The 20,295-nt window shown below is 45.5% G+C and overlaps 1 protein-coding gene across 1 annotated transcript in view; it reads right to left on the bottom strand.

Moving 5' to 3' along the window:
• The window catches only part of LOC309813733 (adenylate cyclase type 10-like), a 43,480-nt gene extending 23,262 nt beyond the window's left edge, over positions 1-20,218 (bottom strand). Inside the window, 13 exon segments of the mRNA XM_082638830.1 lie at positions 76-152; positions 4,488-4,609; positions 5,334-5,525; positions 6,118-6,206; positions 6,303-6,393; positions 6,673-6,878; positions 11,152-11,185; positions 11,188-11,208; positions 15,134-15,277; positions 15,589-15,734; positions 16,454-16,492; positions 19,032-19,136; positions 20,058-20,218. Coding sequence (XP_082494956.1) covers positions 76-152; positions 4,488-4,609; positions 5,334-5,525; positions 6,118-6,206; positions 6,303-6,393; positions 6,673-6,878; positions 11,152-11,185; positions 11,188-11,208; positions 15,134-15,277; positions 15,589-15,734; positions 16,454-16,492; positions 19,032-19,136; positions 20,058-20,214 — 1,423 coding nt within the window. The 5' untranslated portion in view covers positions 20,215-20,218.
• Between the last annotated feature and the right edge of the window lie 77 nt (positions 20,219-20,295).

Raw genomic sequence — 20,295 nt, 5'->3', positions numbered from 1 at the left:
TGGAGAATTTTTAGATCACCTCCTTTACCTTCACCCCCTAAGTCACAGAGCGAACAGTCCAATGTCCTATTCTACCTGCATATTCATGTCTTGCTACTGCCCCAACCATGCCACAGAATACTGGTCCACTGGTGATACTGATGGAAACAAGCCTGCGGATCAGAAAAGCAACCGTGGGTAAATATGCACTCGGAAGCCACCAAGTCCAGCACTAGATCTGCCACTCCCTAGATCCAGAAGTCTAGTTTTAGAGCTCAGAATGCAAAAGGCCAGAGGCTGCTGTCAGTTTGCGTCACATGGTGGGTACAAAGTACTGAATATTAGGGAAATAGTCAAAAGGAACAAAATGGTCCCCCTACTCTAGGAATTTTAGTTGAGGAGCTATTATTAGTAAAAACACTAAAAACACCTTATATCTGTCAGATACTCTTTATGTGCTTTTTGAAGTATTTTCAAATTCATTACCTCACCTGATTCTTTGAGGGATAATTAACAACAAACATGTGAGGTACGTAGGGCAAATATTTAAAACCCATTTGACAAAAGAAAAAGAAAAACTGAAGCACTTAATTAACTTTCCCAGAGTTGTACAAGAGTTAATATTAGTGCCAGAATGAGAATCCAGGCCTCCTGACTCCCAGACCAGTGCTATTTCCACCACACCATGCTGCTTCACATGAAACCCCCAAATGAAAAGTAGATCAACAGATCTATACAGGGTTAATGGATCAAATAATGCCAGAATGTGAGAGTAAAGGAATACTCAGAATGTCAGGCTGTTGCTGGAAGGCTTGCTGAAGCAAATTAGTCTTTGAAATAAAGTTTTTAAAAGGAGTAATATTTTTTCATTCATCCATTCACACATGCATACATTCACTCACTTAATAAGCTCTGAGAAGCATGTACAGTACCAAGTACTGGGCTAGGTGTTTAAAATACCCCGTCCTGGAGAAGTTCAGTCTGGGCTGGTGAAGGAGATTGAGGGAGGTGAAGAGATATATTCGTAAGTTAGCAAGAAAATACTACATATTAAAGATCAATACCGCAATTAACAGAGCAAACAAAGGCATGCATTAACTGATACTGGAGATTAGACATAAAGTATTCATAAAGGAGAGGACACACGATCAGACCTTGAAAGCTGAAGTACTCCCGTGGGAAAAGGCACAGGCTTTAGCAATCCTGGTGTATTTGTGCAAAACTAAGTAGTTCAAGATGGCTAGAACACAGGAGGTGTTTGAAATAGGAAGAGGTGGAAGGAAAAGTGGTCCTACCTAGGCCATGGATGGAAAAGCACTAGAAACATAAACTATTTTTAAAAAGGGCATATACTATTCCAGGTGACGCAAAGGCTCAAAGGTGGCAATGAACAATTCATGCATAACAGAATCAGCAGATTTACTTGACTGACGTGAAAATTTCATGTGACAGGCAACAAGGTATACATCTGGAGAAAGAAGGTGCAATGAAGCATAATTAACTTCAAGTTAAATTTACAAAGAAACAATTTTCAGTTGTTCACCGAGAGCACGAAAAGTGGCAACAATCCTAACAGTGATGTCTCCCAGACCATCAAACTTTTCCTGTCTTCCTCTAAGGACAGGATTGAGGACTCCTACATTCACTCGCTGGGCCCACTGCCCAGGGTGAATCAGAGACACTCAAGACAAGAACTAGGCAGTTGGTCCTACTACCACCCCAAGAATGACTGACAAGCTGCTAATGTCTCACAATGCGTCCTTTGTCTAAAATACTCTTCCCCACTTTCTCCACCTGCTGAACGCCTTTCCCTCACAACTGGCTCAAAAATCATCTCTATAGTCAAGACTTCTCTAGTACCTCTGGGGAGAACTATTTCTTCCCATAGCACTTTTCTTTGTAGCTCCTAAGGCGTTTTATTCCTACATTTAAGTTTCACTGTATTAAAATTAGTTGTTTACAGAGCTGAGGAGGTAGTGTCTTATTTCTCTTTATGTTCACCACACCTAGCACAGTGCCTGGCTTCAGGCTTATTCAGTGAATGCTTGTTGAATGAATGCATTTATGCATGCCAGAAACTCAGCTGTTAGCAAGACTATGATAATGAAACAAGTAATACTTTTTTTCACTTGGTTATTTCTTATTTCTTTCTGTTGTACTTTATAATTCCCCCTTGCTCTTCCTGGTGGTCCATGTTCTATCCTTTCCAAAAAATATTTTTAAAAGTGTTCTTCATTAAGGAAACATATATTATTTACTCATATATGTAAAGTATTTCTGGGGCTACAAAACTGTTATGATGAGATATGGAGACTGCACTCCCTGGGTCTCAAAAATATCCTGGAGAAATAGTCACAAACCAGAAAAGCCTGATCAATCACTGGACACAGGGAATCATCTTTCTTCTGTAAATGAACTGAAAACTGAAGGTTATTTCCTAGACTAGAAAGAGGAACTTAGAAGATGACCCAAGGTGAACAGGGTCATTGAGACAGGAGACATGGATGTGGTTTTGGGTCTGGGTGAGGCTGGTGCGATGCAGAGAGTCATGAGCAACAGTATCTGCTACCGACGCCACACAGGCACCTCTGAGACCCTGTCTCTAAACTTGAATTACAGGTGAAGAAGGCAAGCCTCAGCATCTGGTTAGTGCAGCATTTCCCAAAATATGCTCCTCAGAACATTCCTTCTTCTGGGTGTTTACAGGTCTTGGTGTCTGGTGATCAAGTAAATTTGGGAAATGTTGAATAAAACAAAATATAACAAATTTCTTTACTGTAAGACTGCTCAGAAACTTTGATGTTAATGTATATTGTGAATCTTTAAGAAGGAAATATAGTTGCATCAATTCCTAAACATATTTGGCCATGAAAATATTTTTTTCAGGATTTTTTAAGGGACTAATGTTCTACCAAACACACTTCGGGAAATTACTAAATTAGTCATTATCTTCAAGGAAAAAAACACTGACCTGGAAACTAGCTTTTAACACTGTCAAACTATTTGGCTTTCCAACGTAACCTCTGGATCTTACTTTCCTTAAGTTAAGGAGGCCAAATGAGATGAACTCTTAAGATCCTATCTAGCGCCTAACATCTACTATATTCTCAACTAAAAAAGACTGAAAAGACCAAGTTATGGTCTAAGAGTCATAGAAAGCATCCTTAAAGGCATTGTAAGATAGCCTCTAATGACCAAGAAATGACTGCCTTATTCAGGAGTAAGGGCTAACAGCAGGAATCTTGAAGACCAGAGGTCGAGGCAAAATTTGAAAACAGAATAGACCAGCACTGAAAGGAATGGCTTAGCACACTCACACTGGAGATGTGACTGGAAAGCAGGCTGTAGGAGTATCTGCAGATCTCACCGAGCCTGAAAGAAGTGCCACCACGTATCTGCTTTGGACTAAGAGTTTGAGTATCTATGAAGCAACTGTTAGCATCTTTGTTATCTATAAAATAAGGAGTTGGATCAGATAATCTCTAAGTTCCTTTTCAGTACTAATGTCCTATGAGTATGCCTCTACAATGGTATCACAATAGTAATATATGCTATCCTTTTTGGGGAATATTTGTATTTTATAAGAGGCAGCTGTGAGGTAATGAAAATAACACAGGATTTGAGGACAGAAGTTTTGGGTTTCATTACCAGCTTTGCTACATGCTACTAACTACTCTTCTGTGGTCTTAGTTTCGTGTGTAACAGATACAAATGTTCACACAGGTAGCATATACTAAAGTATTCTAAAAATGTTAAAGCATTATGTAACTATGTGAGATAATTTGTATTCATCTTGAATAAGTATGGCAAGCAAACAAATCTTTGACTCAGTGCTGACATGAGGAATGAGCGTTTTTCAAATCTATTCACGTACATGCTTTCCTCATAGCTTTCTAGTGAAAAAAGAAAAAAGGTCACTTGAAAAATTCCAACCAAATCATGTCATAGTTGCACTACAGAAAATGGAATTTTCTATAACTTCATTAGCGCTAGGCTTTTGTAGGTGGGAGGGTGGGGTGAATACGGAGGCAGGAGATCAGTTCAGTGTGAATTCCAAAAAAATCAACAGGACTGGGAAAGACCAAGAGTGAAAGCCAAGGAGAGCATTAACCAGCTGCAGTCCCTTCTTATCTAGGCAATTGTCCCACATCTGTTCCCACGCCTCCCCTCCGCATAGACAGGCAGCCTTCTCTTCACATACAGATGTATTATGTGCATATTAATTTATATGTTTGCTTGTTGCTTGAATCTTGCTATGCGTATTCTATAGCTCCCCCCTCCCACCCCACTGGACAGAAACTTATATCCATTTCCCCTGGCTATCTAGTACATAGTTCTGTACCTAGTAATTTCTTAATGTCTTGTTTTCTGACTTCCCTCAGCATGTTCCCACCCCTTTAGGCAGACACTGGATGCCCTCAACCCGTGCTACTTGTTACTGCCTCCTACCCTGCCTGAAGAGCCCCCTGGGCCTGAGAAGCTCCTCTCTGCCCCACCTTCCTCCTCACTTGGTCTCAGCAAGATTCTCCCAGCAGAAGCTGAATATGCTGAAGGAGCTCTCCAGGGCATGTGCACACTCATCTGGCTTCTTATCCCCAGGAAGGCCGAAAACACAGAGGAACATGCAGCCCTGAGATAGGTGACAAAGAAAGAAAAGGGAAATTGACCTGGGGAAGAAATATGGCTCGCCTCAACTGAACCAACTTCCCTAAATGAAGCCAGACCCCTTCCTGGCTGGTTTTCTATTAGGAATGTAGGATTCTATAAGATTCATGAAATGGACATTCTAGGCCACATCAACATGGACATTTTAAAAAAAGAAGAAAAAAAATCTTGATTTAACTATTTAAAGAACTGAAATTTAAAACATAAGAAAAATTGATGTTAAGAACTTTTCAAAAATTCAATTTCTAGTGTCTACCTTGAGCTAAGTCCATCTGCCTATATTTTGTTTACCTATAATGTCAAGTATGATACTGCTCTTTTTCAAGCTCCTAAATTACCTCAGAAGGATCTGATTATACTTACTTTACTAATAGAGACAGAAAAACATTCTTCATGCTTTCATAAGGATTTTTCAACAAGAAGAGAATAAGAAAGGTATGGAGGATAATACTCAGTTACCCTGAAAATTAAACTACCTAGAACATCCCGTTCCTTAAATATTATTACTTGAAGTTTTAATGTAACATAGCTTATTATAAAATAAGAAGCAGAGAGTCTGACTTATGTCTGTGTTATGTGAGAGATAACATAAGATGTTATAATAATAACATAAGACTATTATAATTGTCTTAAGACTATTATTCCTCACTCACCTTTAATGTTGATATGTCAAGTTCCCTTGTACTTACTGTCTCAGACATAAAGATCCGGCTCAGCTGGCCACCCCCTTTCTCTATCACTGTGGAGATGTATAAGGCAGCCTCCTGGATAAGATGACACAAATGCAACATCCATGCTGTCTTGTGGAATTCTAGGCTGACCAAAACCATAGTCACAGTACGGAATTCGGATATATACTCCATAGGTTGGCCTTCATCAATCTACAAAGACACAGTGAGTTACCTTGACTGTATCTTCAACTTTTAGTATCATGTTTAGGCAGTTAACTTCTATAGTCCATGGTAAACATGAGAAAATGACTTAAAGATGTCAGACAAAAAACTTAAAATTCAGGTTCAAGAGGTATAGAAGATATACAACCAGTGCACTTGGAGTTAAAATCGCTTGACTTTAAACCTAATTCACTGATGAAATTTGCCAAGCTTTTATATTTCCTCTCTAAGACAGTTTGATATGTCCCATTCTATTAGTCATTATATCACTTACTAAGGGATTCACATATAAACAATCAATCAACACTTATTTACCAAGCACATACTCTATACGCTGTTTACAGTGTACTAGTTTCTAGAGGGATGAACAAACAAAAACCAAATATGGTTTCTACTTTCTAAACTTATAAGACATGTCATCACAGTAATTGGTGCAGATGGGAAAATCTGCTGGTATTACAATGGGAAGCGGGAGATGAACTGGATCAATCAAATGGTTGTCACATTTGTACATGTACACTTGTTTACATAAACACACACACACAGTCTACACACAATGACTCAAGAGCTAGGAAATAACCTTCTTCAAAAGGTTTTTCATTATGTGCTTCCGCAGGGTTTGCTCAAGTGCAGAGTCTGGATCCAATTCCAGGGCAGTTCTTAGAATGTCTGAGAGAAGGAAAGCAAACAAAATGTCTCCAGCCATGTGGAAAATTAATCTTTGAAGTTTTGGGCATGGGTATAATAAAGGACAAAATAACTTACCAGCACTTGTCCGGTAATGTGGCAGGTAATCGAGGCACTTGTAAAAATGCTCATCAAAGTCAAATGGGTCAATGATCCGCATATCTCTTAACTATAGAAAGGAAACAGCTCAATTCTGTGCCCACCCACCGACTGGATTACCTTTGGTTCCCTAATAGAGGGGCTAAGGATGCCATCTCCCTTGTTTATCACTTATCTTTTCAGCCTTACTGTTCTGCCTCGTCTGTCCTCCTGGGAGAATATCCCTCACCTCCCTCCAAAATAAAGTTCCAGCGGTTGGTTTGGTCTGGTGTTGAGCACCACCAGAGCACTGCCCTATGCAGTAGGAAGGCCTTTTCAGGACGTTCAATGGATGTGACCAACCTCCTACCTTCACAGCTTCATCCTCCCTCATGATTTCCACTTCAAACATGTACTGCTCACAGAGCTTCCAGCAGTTCCAGGACAAGACAATCTCATTTGCCTGGGCCAACCGCTGAGCTAACTGGACACCGTCTACATCGCGCCCAATCACCAAGAGGTACTGTCGCTGATCGTCTCCAACAATAACCTGGGAAATCCGACCTGCAGACAGACCTATCCAGAGAAAAGGAGACCAAGTGGTGAATAGACAAACTCAGCTGGAAAACTATGCAAAGGCTGGGGTCTGGAATCCTCACACTGCTTTATGCATCACGCCATATCTCATTATTACCCACAGTTGCAGATATATTAGGTGAGCTCCCCCTCAAGAAGAATACCTTGCCTCAGATTTCCTTCTGTCTTAAACACACCTAGAGACAGACATTCAGACCAGCCTGGGTTGTATGAGGGAAGAAACTCTTGGATCCTAGGCATCCAAGAGTCTTGTCTCTAAATTGCTCTTCTAATGGACAGCTAGGTCCTGACGGCAGAGACCAAATGATGATGCTCAGAACCTGCTGCCACCGTGACCACACCAGCTCTCCTCATATGTAAACAGGGCTCAGTGAGTAGACAATCAGTGTTTTACCACACATGGGCTTCGCCACACCCTTTATTTCTTCTCCTGGGGGATTTCTTACTGCTAATAACAGCTGAAAAACGGGTTTGCTTGCCAGGGAAGAAATTACTATAACCAGGAGAGGTATGCCCTTAAGTAAGTCACCCAATCCACACTAAAAACAAGGGAAAAGGCAGTTTTAAAAGAATGGCAGAGACATATACTTTTGGCCAACGTGCAGCAACAGGCAGTGAATTTACTTTAATGCCTGGAACAACCAAGGAACTGGAAAAATACACAAAACAACAGTTTTCAAGATACTGGACATTAGGTAATTAAGGACAGTATGCTTGAGAGATGAGAAACAAACAAGGCGAACTCTCTGATACCCCAGCTCACCACCGCCTAGAGGGAGTTTCCAGTACACATCTCAGGGAGGGTGAGCCCAGGTGCAGCCCCGAGGACTCCCTGAGTTGAGGAGACAGAGGTAGGAGTCTGAGGAGGCCAAGCTAGCTAGAGCTCACAGGGCACTGTGAATGCTGGAGAGGAGAGTGTGTAGAGAGAAAATGCCACAGAACTCCAGAGAACTGAGTCCCCCTCAGGTCTTTAAGTGCATCAGTGTGAGGAAACAACCTGAGGCTAGGGAAAGAGCCCCCTGAAAAGATGAGAGGGAACAATCTTAGCATCACACGGGGCTGGGATATAGTTCCCATTTCCACTAGCCAGAGTATTAAACTTCATACTTCACAGGACATTAGGTACAGTACTCGGAAGTGGTCTGCCTCAGCAATGGGGCAAAACTAGCTCTGGACTAAACACTGTTCTGGTCCTATCCAACAAAATTTGAAAGCAAAACCTATTAAGCTAACCACATCTCAGAACTAAGTTCAAGAATATTTACAAAAATATTTAAAAATCCAGCACTCAACAAGGTTAAATTCACACCTGGCACCCACCAAAAATTACCAGGTATGCCAAGAAAAAGGAAAATATGACCCACAATGAGAAGAAAAATCAATCAATCAAGCCCAATGTAGAATAACATAGACGAAAGAATTAGTAGACAGGACGTTTAAAGTTATAACTACATTCCATATATTCAAGAACTAGAGAGATACTAAACAAGTAGGGACATGGAGGATATGGTATCTTCATATCGATGAAAACCACAAGGCCTGAGATGAAAAATACACTACAAAAATACACAAGAAGATCTATTAGATCAAAGGCAAATTAGACTTTTCAAAATAAAAGATCTGTAATCTTTAAAACATAGCAATAGAAACCATCCAAAATGAAACACAGGGAGAAAAAAGATAGAAAAACAATGAACACAGCATCAGTGAGTCGTGGGACAATTTCAAGCAGCCTAATATGTGTGTAACTACACAGAGGAGGAAGAAGAGAGAAAAAATTATTTGAAGAAATAATGGCAGAACATTTTCTAAATTTTGTAAAAACTAGAAACCTATAGATCCAAGAATCTCAATGAGTCCCAAGTATAAGAAAAATGAAGAAAACTGTACCAAGGTACATCACAATCCGATTACCTAAAACCAGTGATAAAGAAAAAATCGAAAAGCAGCTGGGGTGGAAGGGGAGGGACATTATATAAAAGAAACAAAAATATAGATGAAAGCAGATTTCCTGTTGGACATACTGCAAGCTAGAAGACAGTAGAACAACAGCTTTCATGTAAGAGGAAAAAAATTCCTGTCAATCTAGAATTCTATACCCAGGGAAAATACCTTTCAAAAACAGAGGTGAAATAAAGATTTTTTTCAGACACACAAAAGCTAAACTAACCCATCTCCTGCAAACCCACACTATGAGAAACGTTAAAGGAAGTTCTGCAAACAGACAATAATAAATGTTGACTAGGACATGGAGAAATTGGGACCTTTACACATTGCTGGTGGAAATGTAAAATGGTACAACCACTTTGGAAAAAAGATAAGCAATTTCTCAACAAGTTAAACATGCATCTACCATTATGACTCAGCCCTTTCACTCCTAGGTATTTAACCAAGAGAAATAAATGCATAAGTCTACACAAAGACTTGTATACAGATGTTCATAGCAGCCTTATTTGCAATAGCCCAAAACTGACAACACTCCTATTGTAGATCAAAAAGTGTATAAATAACCCTAGTCAGAGAACTAAGATCCTGCAAGCTGGCTTAAAAAAAAAAAAAAAAAAAGCAATGATAGAAAGATCTGTGGTTGCTTGGGGATGGGGAGGGGAGTAATGGGATGAAGAGTCTATAAAGGGGCACAGGAAACTTTTTTTTTTTTAATGACTTTATCTTTTTTTGCTTTATTACAAATTTAATCAGTTATACATATACATATGTTCCCATATCCCCTCCCTTTTGTGTCACCCTCCCACCCTCCCTATCCCACCCCTCCAGGCGGTCACAAAGCACCGAGCTGATCTCCCTGTGCTATGCGGCTGCTTCCCACTAGCTATCTACTACCTTACGTTTGGTAGTGTATATATGTCCATGCCGCTCTTTCACTTTGTCACAGCTTACCCTTCCCCCTCCCCATATCCTCAAGTCCATTCTCTAGTAGGTCTGTGTCTTTATTCCTGTCTTACCCCTATGTTCTTCATGACATTTTTTTTCTTAAATTCCATATATATGTGTCAGCATACAGTATTTGTCTTTCTCTTTCTGACTTACTTCACTCTGTATGACAGACTCTAGGTCCATCCACCTCATTACAAATAGCTCAATTTCATTTCTTTTTATGGCTGAGTAATATTCCATTGTATATATGGGGGCACAGGAAACTTTAGTTGAGTGTTGAATATGTTCATTATCTTGATTGTGGTGATGGTTTCAAAAGTATATAAATATGTCTATGTACAGTATCAATTATGAAATATCTATCAATAAAACAAAAACCAGAAGAACAAAAAAAGGATGGTAGGATAGGAGAGATGCCATACAACTCACAATATGATTCTTCACTTCTGTTCCTCAAAATACAAATGAATAGCTAGAGCCAACTTTTGCCCTAACTTAGAAACCCCTTGAGGTTTCTGGACTCCTGAGAAGCAGTTTTTCGTATAGAGCTTTGCCTTCAATCCTGACTCTGTTGAAACTATGGCCTCTGTGTACAGCTTTTAAATTTCTATGGCATTATATTTTTGATAATGTAATACAGTAACATAATTAAAAAACCAAACTATATAAAGAATATACATTGAAAAGTCTTGATTCCACCTATATACCTATCTACACTATTTTCCCCCAATAGGTAAATTTTATTCGTTTCTTATATATCTTTCCAGTGTTTCTTTATACAAATATAAACAAATAAGAAAAATTCTTATTTTTCCTCCTTACTCACAAGGTAGCATATTTTTTTAAATTAATTAATCAATTTATGGCTGTGTTGGGTCTTCATTTCTGTGCGAGGGCTTTCTCTAGTTGCGGCAAGTGGGGGCCACTCTTCATCGCGGTGCGCAGGCCTCTCACTATCGCGGCCTCTCTTGTTGCGGAGCACAGGCTCCAGACGCGCAGGCTCAGTAGTTGTGGCTCACGGGCCTAGTTGCTTCGCGGCATGTGGGATCTTCCCAGACCAGGGCTTGAACCCGTGTCCCCTGCATTGGCAGGCAGATTCTCAACCACTGCGCCACCAGGGAAGCCCACAAGGTAGCATATTAAACACAGTGCTCTGCATCTTGCTTTTTCTCATCTATATTTTGGAGATACTGCTATATTAAAACAACTTTTTTTAAAGTGGCAGAGACTCTCATTGGGTAGACCTATTATTGTTTATTTAACCAGTCTCCTACGGATAATTTTCAACCTTTTATCACAATCTATGTTGCAATCAATAATCTTATACATATGATATTTTATAAATACTCAGGTATACCTATAGGATAAACGTTGGGGTTGAAGGATACATGTTAGGATTGCTGGGTTGAAGAATAAATGCCCTCTTGGCGCCCAGGGCTTCTCTGAGGTAAGGGTCGGCAGCCACGCTCTCGTGTCTCTGAGTGAGAACCTGGCCTTGAGGCCACCCAGTCGTGCTGTGAGAAGGAGCAGAAGCCTCAGCAGGGTAAGATGCCGGCAGGGCCGAAGAACAAGGTCGCCTCTGCCCCTGGCGACACCCGTGAGACTGAAAACCCCGATCCCAGTGCCTTGGTCCCCACAGTCTCGAGCAACCCATCTCCGTCAGGTGGCGGCGCCCCAGGCGGTGGCACAGCAGGTTCTTCATCCTGCAAGGTGGCTGCCGCCGGCACCATTTTGCTCACCGGGGAGGACCCGGGGCCCCCCTCTGTGGACGGTGTGCAGGAAGGGGGGCGCCCCGACCTCCATGGCGGCGGGAGTCCCTACGCAGAACTGAGCTGTGTGGTGCCCAGGACGGGCCAAGGCGTCCAGACAGTGCCTGTGCTCAGTGGGGCCGCCATCTGGCAAGCCGCTGGGGGCGCTGGCCAGCGTCCAACCCAGACCACGAGCCCAGGGGATGGACGTGGGAGGAAGCGGCCCAGGCGCGAGGAGGCTTCCGGGTCGGCGAAGCCATCTTCTCCAAGGTCTGAGCCCAGCAGTAGTGGCCATTTTCAGGTTTCTCTGGGGAACCACACATCACAGCCGGGTCCTGTCCTTGAAAGCCAGGCTAAAGCACCAGGCCCTGCTGTCCGCAGTCAAGCAGTCAGACCAGGCCCAGCCCTCTGCCGCCACGCCACCCAGTCTGGCCCTGCTGTCCGCAGTCCTGCTTCGGTGCAACGCCCTGCTCGCTGCGGCCGCACCTCCCTGTCGGGTCCCGTTCTCCGCAGTCAGGCAGCCAGGGTAGGCCCTGCTCTCTGTAGCCACGCATCCGGGTCCAGCGCTGCTCTTGGTAGCCGTGCAGCTGAGCAGAGACCTACTCGCCGCCACCACCGTTCACCCGAACAAGGCGCATCTCCTTGCCGTCAATATGTGCCAGGCGCTGGTCTCCGGCGCTGAGCATCAGTGCCAGGCCCTGCTCAACGCCGCTGCTGTACACCCAAGCCAGGCCTTGCTCATCGCCGCCGCCGTGCTTCCGCACCAGGCCCTGCTTCCCACCGCCGTGCATCTGGGCCAGGCGCTGCCATCGACAACCACTCCAGCCCGCCAGGCCCTGCTCATCGCCGCCGCCGTTCTTCCGCGCCAGGCCCTGCTTCCCGCCGCCGTGCATCTGGGCCAGGCCCTGCTTCCTGCCTCCGTGCATCTGGGCCAGGCGCTGCCGTCAACAACCACTCCAGCCCGCCAGGCCCTGCTCATCGCCGCCGCCGTTCTTCCGCGCCAGGCCCTGCTTCCCGCCGCCGTGCATCTGGGCCAGGCCCTGCTTCCCGCTGCCGTGCATCTGGGCCAGGCCCTGCTTCCCGCCGCCGTGCATCTGGGCCAGGCGCTGCCGTCAACAACCACTCCAGCCCGCCAGGCCCTGCTCATCGCCGCCGCCGTTCTTCTGCGCCAGGCCCTGCTTCCCGCCGCCGTGCATCTGGGCCTGGCCCTGCCATCGACAACCACTCCAGCCTGCCAGGGCCTGCTCATCGCCGCTGCCGTGCTTCCGTGCCAGGCCCTGCTTCCCGCCGCCGTACATCTGGGCCTGGCCCTGCCATCGACAACCACTCCAGCCTGCCAGGGCCTGCTCATCGCCGCCACCGTGCTTCCGTGCCAGGCCCTGCTTCCCGCCGCCGTGCATCTGGGCCAGGCGCTGCCGTCAACAACCACTCCAGCCCGCCAGGCCCTGCTCATCGCCGCCGCCGTGCTTCCGCGCCAGGCCCTGCTTCCCGCCGCCGTGCATCTGGGCTAGGCGCTGCCGTCAACAATCACTCCAGCCCGCCAGGGCCTGCTCATCGCCGCCGCCGTTCTTCCGCGCCAGGCCCTGCTTCCCGCCGCCGTGCATCTGGGCCTGGCCCTGCCGTCGACAACCACTCCAGCCCGCCAGGGCCTGCTCATCGCCGCCGCCGTTCTTCCGCGCCAGGCCCTGTTTTCCGCCGCCGTGCATCTGGGCTAGGCGCTGCCGTCAACAATCACTCCAGCCCGCCAGGGCCTGCTCATCGCCGCCGCCGTTCTTCCGCGCCAGGCCCTGCTTCCCGCCGCCGTGCATCTGGGCCAGGCGCTGCCGTCAACAACCACTCCAGCCCGCCAGGCCCTGCTCATCGCCACCGCCGTGCTTCCGTGCCAGGCCCTGCTTCCCGCCGCCGTGCATCTGGGCCTGGCCCTACCATCGACAACCACTCCAGCCCGCCAGGGCCTGCTCATCGCCGCCGCCGTGCTTCCGTGCCAGGCCCTGCTTCCCGCCGCCGTGCATCTGGGCCTGGCCCTGCCATCGACAACCACTCCAGCCTGCCAGGGCCTGCTCATCGCCGCCGCCGTGCTTCCGTGCCAGGCCCTGCTTCCCGCCGCCGTGCATCTGGGCCTGGCCCTGCCATCGACAACCACTCCAGCCTGCCAGGGCCTGCTCATCGCCGCCGCCGTGCTTCCGTGCCAGGCCCTGCTTCCCGCCGCCGTGCATCTGGGCCAGGCACTGCCATCGACAACCACTCCAGCCTGCCAGGGCCTGCTCATCGCCGCCGCCGTGCTTCCGTGCCAGGCCCTGCTTCCCGCCGCCGTGCATCTGGGCCTGGCCCTGCCATCGACAACCACTCCAGCCTGCCAGGGCCTGCTCATCGCCGCTGCCGTGCTTCCGTGCCAGGCCCTGCTTCCCGCCGCCGTGCATCTGGGCCAGGCACTGCCATCGACAACCACTCCAGCCTGCCAGGGCCTGCTCATCGCCGCCGCCGTGCTTCCGTGCCAGGCCCTGCTTCCCGCCGCTGTGCATCTGGGCCAGGCACTGCCATCGACAACCACTCCAGCCTGCCAGGGCCTGCTCATCGCCGCCGCCGTGCTTCCGTGCCAGGCCCTGTTTCCCGCCGCCGTGCATCTGGGCCTGGCCCTGCCATCGACAACCACTCCAGCCCAACAGGCCCTGTTCTCCGCAGCCGCGCACCCAGGCCAGGCTCTGCCCTCGAAGCAGCAGCACGACTCCGGGCTTTGTGCTGCGGAAGCCATGCCACCCAGAGAAGATCAGGCCATAGCATCCGCCCTTTCCTGCCTGGGCTTAATAGCCAGAGTCCTCCTTCATCGCCTGGGTTCGCCTTACGAAGGGTAGTCTTCCAGAGCAGCTCAAGCTCTTCTGATTCTGAGGTCCCAAACTTTCCTACCCAGCAGGTTTGGCATGCAGTTCGTATGCGTGCCTCCTCACCATCACCTCCTGAGCCATATGCTGACAGTTTCTCCTCCTTCTTCTCCTCCTCCTCCTCCTCCTCTTCCTCTGCTCCTTGGTCTCCGGGCCAGAGCCCCTCCTCCTCCCCCACTAATTTTCCTGGCAGGAGTTCCCATAGGTTTCCTGGCCTGAGCTCCATCTCTACTCCTAGCCCCGCTAGCCTTAGGCGCATCTGGCTGCTCGAGTTTGATGCCCTGAACCCTCTCTCTTCAGAAGAGCTGGCTGAAATAGGGAGCATGCCTCCCTCTCCTACATTTCCTATGTTGTGATCCTCCATGAGCAGACTCATAAGGCCTGCAAAAGAAATCAGCATCCACCCACTGTCCTGAATGGGCTGCCTGCTCTGCCGGTTAACTGTGAGGTTTCCAAATGCTCTAGCTATTAAGCAACATCATGAGCAGTTTTGAAGTTGTTGTTTGAAGAGGCAGTTTTGAAGCCTCCCCTCCCCATAATGGCAGTACCTAGCACTTATCTGCTGTTGGCACTTGATTCCAGCACCCCCTTATCCCCCAAAAGTGCCTGCCTTGGCCTCTGAGATTTCCCTTTTCCAAGTTGCCTTTCCATAATGAAAGTTTTGAGTGAACAAATTAAAATGTTGGTTTCATTTAAAAAAAAAAAAAAGAATAAATGCATTTGTAATCTTGGGAGAGATTACTGAATCACCCTCCATGGAAGCTGTACCACTGTTGACTCCCACCAGCACTGTGTGAGAAGGCTTATTCCTCACAGCCTTTTCAACAGTGTGTTCAGCATCTGAATTTTTCCATATCTATAGGTAAGAAATGATCTCAATTGGTACTTTCAATTGGCATTTTTCTTATTATGAAGTTGACCAGTGTTTCACAAGTTACAAGGGATGATTTCTATGTTTATGTGTTATTTATTCATGTTCTTTGCTCATTTTTCTGTTAGAATGTTAGTCTTCTCTTGATTTCTAGGTGTTTTTTCTGTTAGGAAAATTCACCCATTGTCTACGTGATATAAGTTGCAAATATTTTCTTCCAGGTTGTCATTTATCTTTTGAATTGTTTATACGGTTTTGTTTTTTTTTTCCAACTGATCACTCTTTTAGTAGCTAATACCTATCTTTAGCTGCAGGTCCTGGCCTTCTCTGGTATGGTAGATCCCAAATTTCTCCTGTATCTCCAGACTGCATTTTGCCACCAGGGTAATGATGTCACTCAGTTGATCCTGTTCCACTGTCCAGAGTGCCAGGAGCACATTCCCTGTAGAGACACAAGATAGGCTGACAGAGATTAAACATCTGGATTCACTTGCCAGAGCAAAGCCCCCAATAATGCAGAAGATATCATGCAAGGTGTCAGACAAGGTTTCTTGGCCCTATACATCATACTAAAATACGGCCTTAGATCCTTAAAACTATTCAGCATATAAAAACATGACTAAGTAGAAGCTGAAATGTTCCTAAAACCTAGGGCTATTTTTGGTACTCTTCTCTCCATCAGTATACTAACAGATCTAAGAGGTTCACAAAGTGTAGGTTTACATTCAAGTTGAATTTTAAGATTTTAGGTGGTTTCTTTAAGTTTAAATGAAAAGATAGGCCAACTCTATGGCATATAGCTGTTAATAATCCTAAGAGTTTTCCAGATAGGAGACAAGCTAGACTTCTTACCTACTTAGCTTCTGCTATTAATGACCAAGTTTCTCATTAGTTTTCTCATGAGTGCTTTATAGGCACTTATTTTCCTGTCATTCGATGTAAACAAAATGTAAAGTACTTGGGAGCTTAATATGGACAAGGCTTTTCCATTAGACTGGGAGATCATTTGATGCAGAGACTGTGTCTTCCTCATCTTTGTTTCCCCAGGGCCTAGCAAATACTAAATAATCAAACAATGCTGAATAAACAAACATGCCAAATTCCACCTATAGTCTTCCTTGCTTACAGTGCTTTAAATATTTAGAAAAAAATGAAAAATACCTGTGATATTTAGGATATCCCCTCCAAAACAGAGCACATCTGAAATCAAGTTAGGGAGAGAGAGGAAAATGAGTCAAAATCAGAGACATGCCAGATCATGGCAGAATAATATATGATGAAAAGAATGGCCTACAGAGTTTTTCCTCATATCTTTTCTGGTCAATTTATTCACTCCAAGGCTTAGACTCCTTCTTCCTTTCCCCTAGCTTCTCCTCAAATCTGTCTGTTCCTATATCCATCTTCTCTAAAATGGAAGAAAAGTCCTCCTGTTATCTTCAAAGCCATCCCCCTATTCGTGCTCTGCATCCTAATCCCTCTCACCCTCCCAAGAACTTCACTCCTTTCCTTATCTTCTCTCTACTCCATCATTCCCATTAATATCTTTTTTTTTTAAGAAAACAAAACACAACAAAATTAACCCACCTAGTCTTGACTCTGCCTTCTTCTCTAGTTACTAGCTCAATTTTTGTTACATTCCCAGCAAAACAACTCTCAAAAGAGCTGGCGATATACAAGTTTCTCCTCCTATCAAATTCATGCTTAATTTTCTTCCTCTACCATTCTCTTCTCAGTTTATTCCAATCTGACTTCCATTTCCACCACTTCACTAAAATGATCAGAATCATCACAGCATTCATTTTGCTAAATTCAGTATTTTTCAGACATCACTATATTTGACACTTTTCATTTTCAACCCAGCTGGAATGGGCCTCTTCTTCTAGAGACACTACCTCCCCTTTGGCTTCAGGAATACCACAGAATCCTACCTGACTGGCTGCTTTATAGTCTCTTTTGTAGGTTCTTTCTTCCTAATCATAATCCTCCCCTGGACTTCCTTAAGCCTCAGTCTTAGGCTCTTTTTCTTCATTTACACTCTCCCCACGTGGACTCAATCAGTTCTTTAAGTAACATCTTTATGCCATCAATTCACTTTTCATCTCTAACAGATCTATTCTCTGAGCTCCAGGCTCAATCATACCTACTAACTTCATTTCTCCAGTTGACTGACTTATTAACATCTTAAACTCAATATATTTAAAACAGAACCCTTGATTTTCTCTCAAAGCCATCTTTCCCATCTTGATAAGTGACATCACCATAAATTCAGTTATGAAAGGCAAAAAACTTGAGAGTCCCTTTCCTCACCACTTCCCACTGAAATCCAACACATTAGAAAATCCTGTCTGCTGAACTGCAAAATATATTTCAAATCAATTCATCTCTATACAGCTCCCTTCATTGCATATATCTAGACCAATGGTTTCAACTTTTACTGCACACTGAAATCGCCTATGAAACTTTAAACATCCTTATTCCTGGGGCAAACCCAAGACATTCTGATTTAACTGGGGTGAAGCCTAGACCTCAGGATTTTTAAAAGCTTCCTAAGTTGTTATCTAATGTGCTGCCAAGGTTGAGAATCACTAACCTAGATGAAATTGCCATCATCTCTCCACAGCTGCTCCAAATGCCTCTTCCAGCTTTCATTCTTACCACCTACCCTCCATCAGATCCCAATAATACAATCTCCATTAGGGCGGACACTGTGTCTTTATTTTTCCATGTATTTCTAGTACCCAGCAACTCCTGGTGTTCTAATACACACATGATACATAATTTCTATTTATTTCATCTAAACTTGATGAAATCAATTGAAAGACTTTTTATTTTTAAATAAAAAAAAAAAGTTTGGGCAGTGCCGCTTGGCTTATAGGATCTTAGTCTGAACCCTGGCCCAGGGATTAAACCCCGGCCCCGGCATTGTAAGTGCAGAGTCCTAACCACTGGGACGTCAGGGAATGCCCAAGATATTTTTTATACTTGTTCCTCAGGGGTAAGGGGTGAGTCACATAGCCACTTTATGTGGCTAAAGAAGATGCCACAAAGTAATCATTCTGGTGAATCTCAGAATGACGGACATAACTCAACAGGATACTGTCAGTACAAGAAGGGAATGTTATATTAGTACTAAAGGGTATAGGGCCAGAGTCATTTCTGTTAGGTAGACCTAACTAGACTGAAAACTCGAAGAAGAGGTTTTTGCATTCCCTGCACCCATCACAGTGTTATGTCACAGAGTAGGTACTCAGAACATGTTTACTGTACAAATGAAAATGTTTTGGGTTTTTTTTCCCCTCAGATTAGGCACAAGCTTAGTATTGATACATGGCAGAAAATAAAACACCCAGTCCTACTTCACAGGATCAAAATGCAGTAATACAATGGGAAGGTGTTCTGTAAATTATATCTGATATACACACGAGGCACATTATATTACTGTTAGAAGACACAACCTGAGGAATACTTTATTTTGAAATAAAACACAAACATGCAAAGTAAAAACCAGCATTTCCCCCCCCTTTCTGAACACCGAGTCAACAGGATGTGCGACTGGGTAGAATGGCAGATACAGGCAAAGATCTAGCTTGTCAGAGGGAACCTGAAGAAATAAAGGATGGGTGACACTAATAAAGGATGTCACTTTAGTATGTTTTAAAGTGCCCCCGAGCCCCCTTCTGTTACAAACCCTCAAGAGCCCATCACCACACCTCCTTGCTCCCCTACAACGGTCACTCACGCTCCACGATGTCACTAATGTAATAACTGAAGATGTGGGCCAGTGTGTCCATGTCATGTTCCGACTTGCAGCTCAGGCTGAACCTGTCCATTAATGCTGTAAACCCTGACCAACAAAGCAAAAATTACTATGTTAGCTGCAAATCCTAAACTTTTAGGCTCTATTCCCTCCACACATCAGGCCAGTGGAACGGAAGCGGATCTTTTCAAGATGAGTAATTTCATTATCCTTTAACATGGTGTTACTTAGCAAGTACTCAGGGCCAGGCTGGCTGCTGCTGCCTCTGGGAGTCCAGAGGGCCACCCTCCCCATGTTTCTAGAAGCTGCAGATGGTGAAGATTCACCCACAAGTGCCCTTTTCATTGGAATCCAGCTACTGCTTTCCCATCATACTCTCTTAAGGCTCCCTGGCCAGGGGAACCTGTAGGATTCCCCTCTCCCCACCCACGTGAGGGATAGAGAAATCACTGACAAGAATGGATGAAAGCTTTATGGAGAACTCATATGGTGAGCTCCTCCGAGGACAGGCACCCGAATCACTCATCTTCATATCCGTGGCACATAAACTCCACAAATACCTGTTAAATGAACGACTCTCATAGTAGCTGCTAGGTCTCAACTCCTAGAACAATGGCGGGCACCTACTTATGGACCCAAAGAAGGAAATAACTGAACAAATAAAACCATTGGATGAAGCAGAATGCTTATTGGAAAATGCTCGGGACTGGGGAAAAACTTGGGTCCAAAGCCTGCCATATGGCCCCGAAAAAGTCTTTTCCCCTTTCTGAGTCTCCATTTCATCATCGCTGAAGTGAACTCCAGGGCTACGACAGGTCGTCCGAAAAGGCGTCCTCCTGCTCGGAAAATGACCCTCAGGTTCCGGCGGAGGCGGCGAAAGTGCAATGAAACCGTGCCTTTAGCTCGCCCCGGGGCCAGGCCCGTAACCGCCGCGGCCCCTACCAGCTGTGGCCCAACGGCCGCCCCTCCGGCAGGTCGGGAAAGCGACGCACCTCCCCTCGCCCTCACCCGTCACGTGGACGCCAAGGAGGACGCCCTGGGCCGTGGCAAGCTCGTGCTCCGTTCCCCGGGGCTTCCTGAAGACCAGCAGATCTGGAAGCAGCGCCGCCAACCGGGCCTCTACTGGCCACAGAGGCGGCGTCGCCACCCCCTTGCCCGTCGCCATAGCGGCGGCGGCAGCGGCGAAATTTTTCGCCGAACAACCTGAAACAGCGTTCCTCCACGTAGTAGCCAATCCGCAACGACG

Source organism: Mesoplodon mirus, assembly GCF_964341445.2.
Source record: "Mesoplodon mirus genome assembly, chromosome: 12".
NCBI classification, from domain to species: Eukaryota; Metazoa; Chordata; class Mammalia; order Artiodactyla; family Ziphiidae; genus Mesoplodon; species Mesoplodon mirus.
This window is presented reverse-complemented; position numbering and strand designations above follow the sequence as displayed.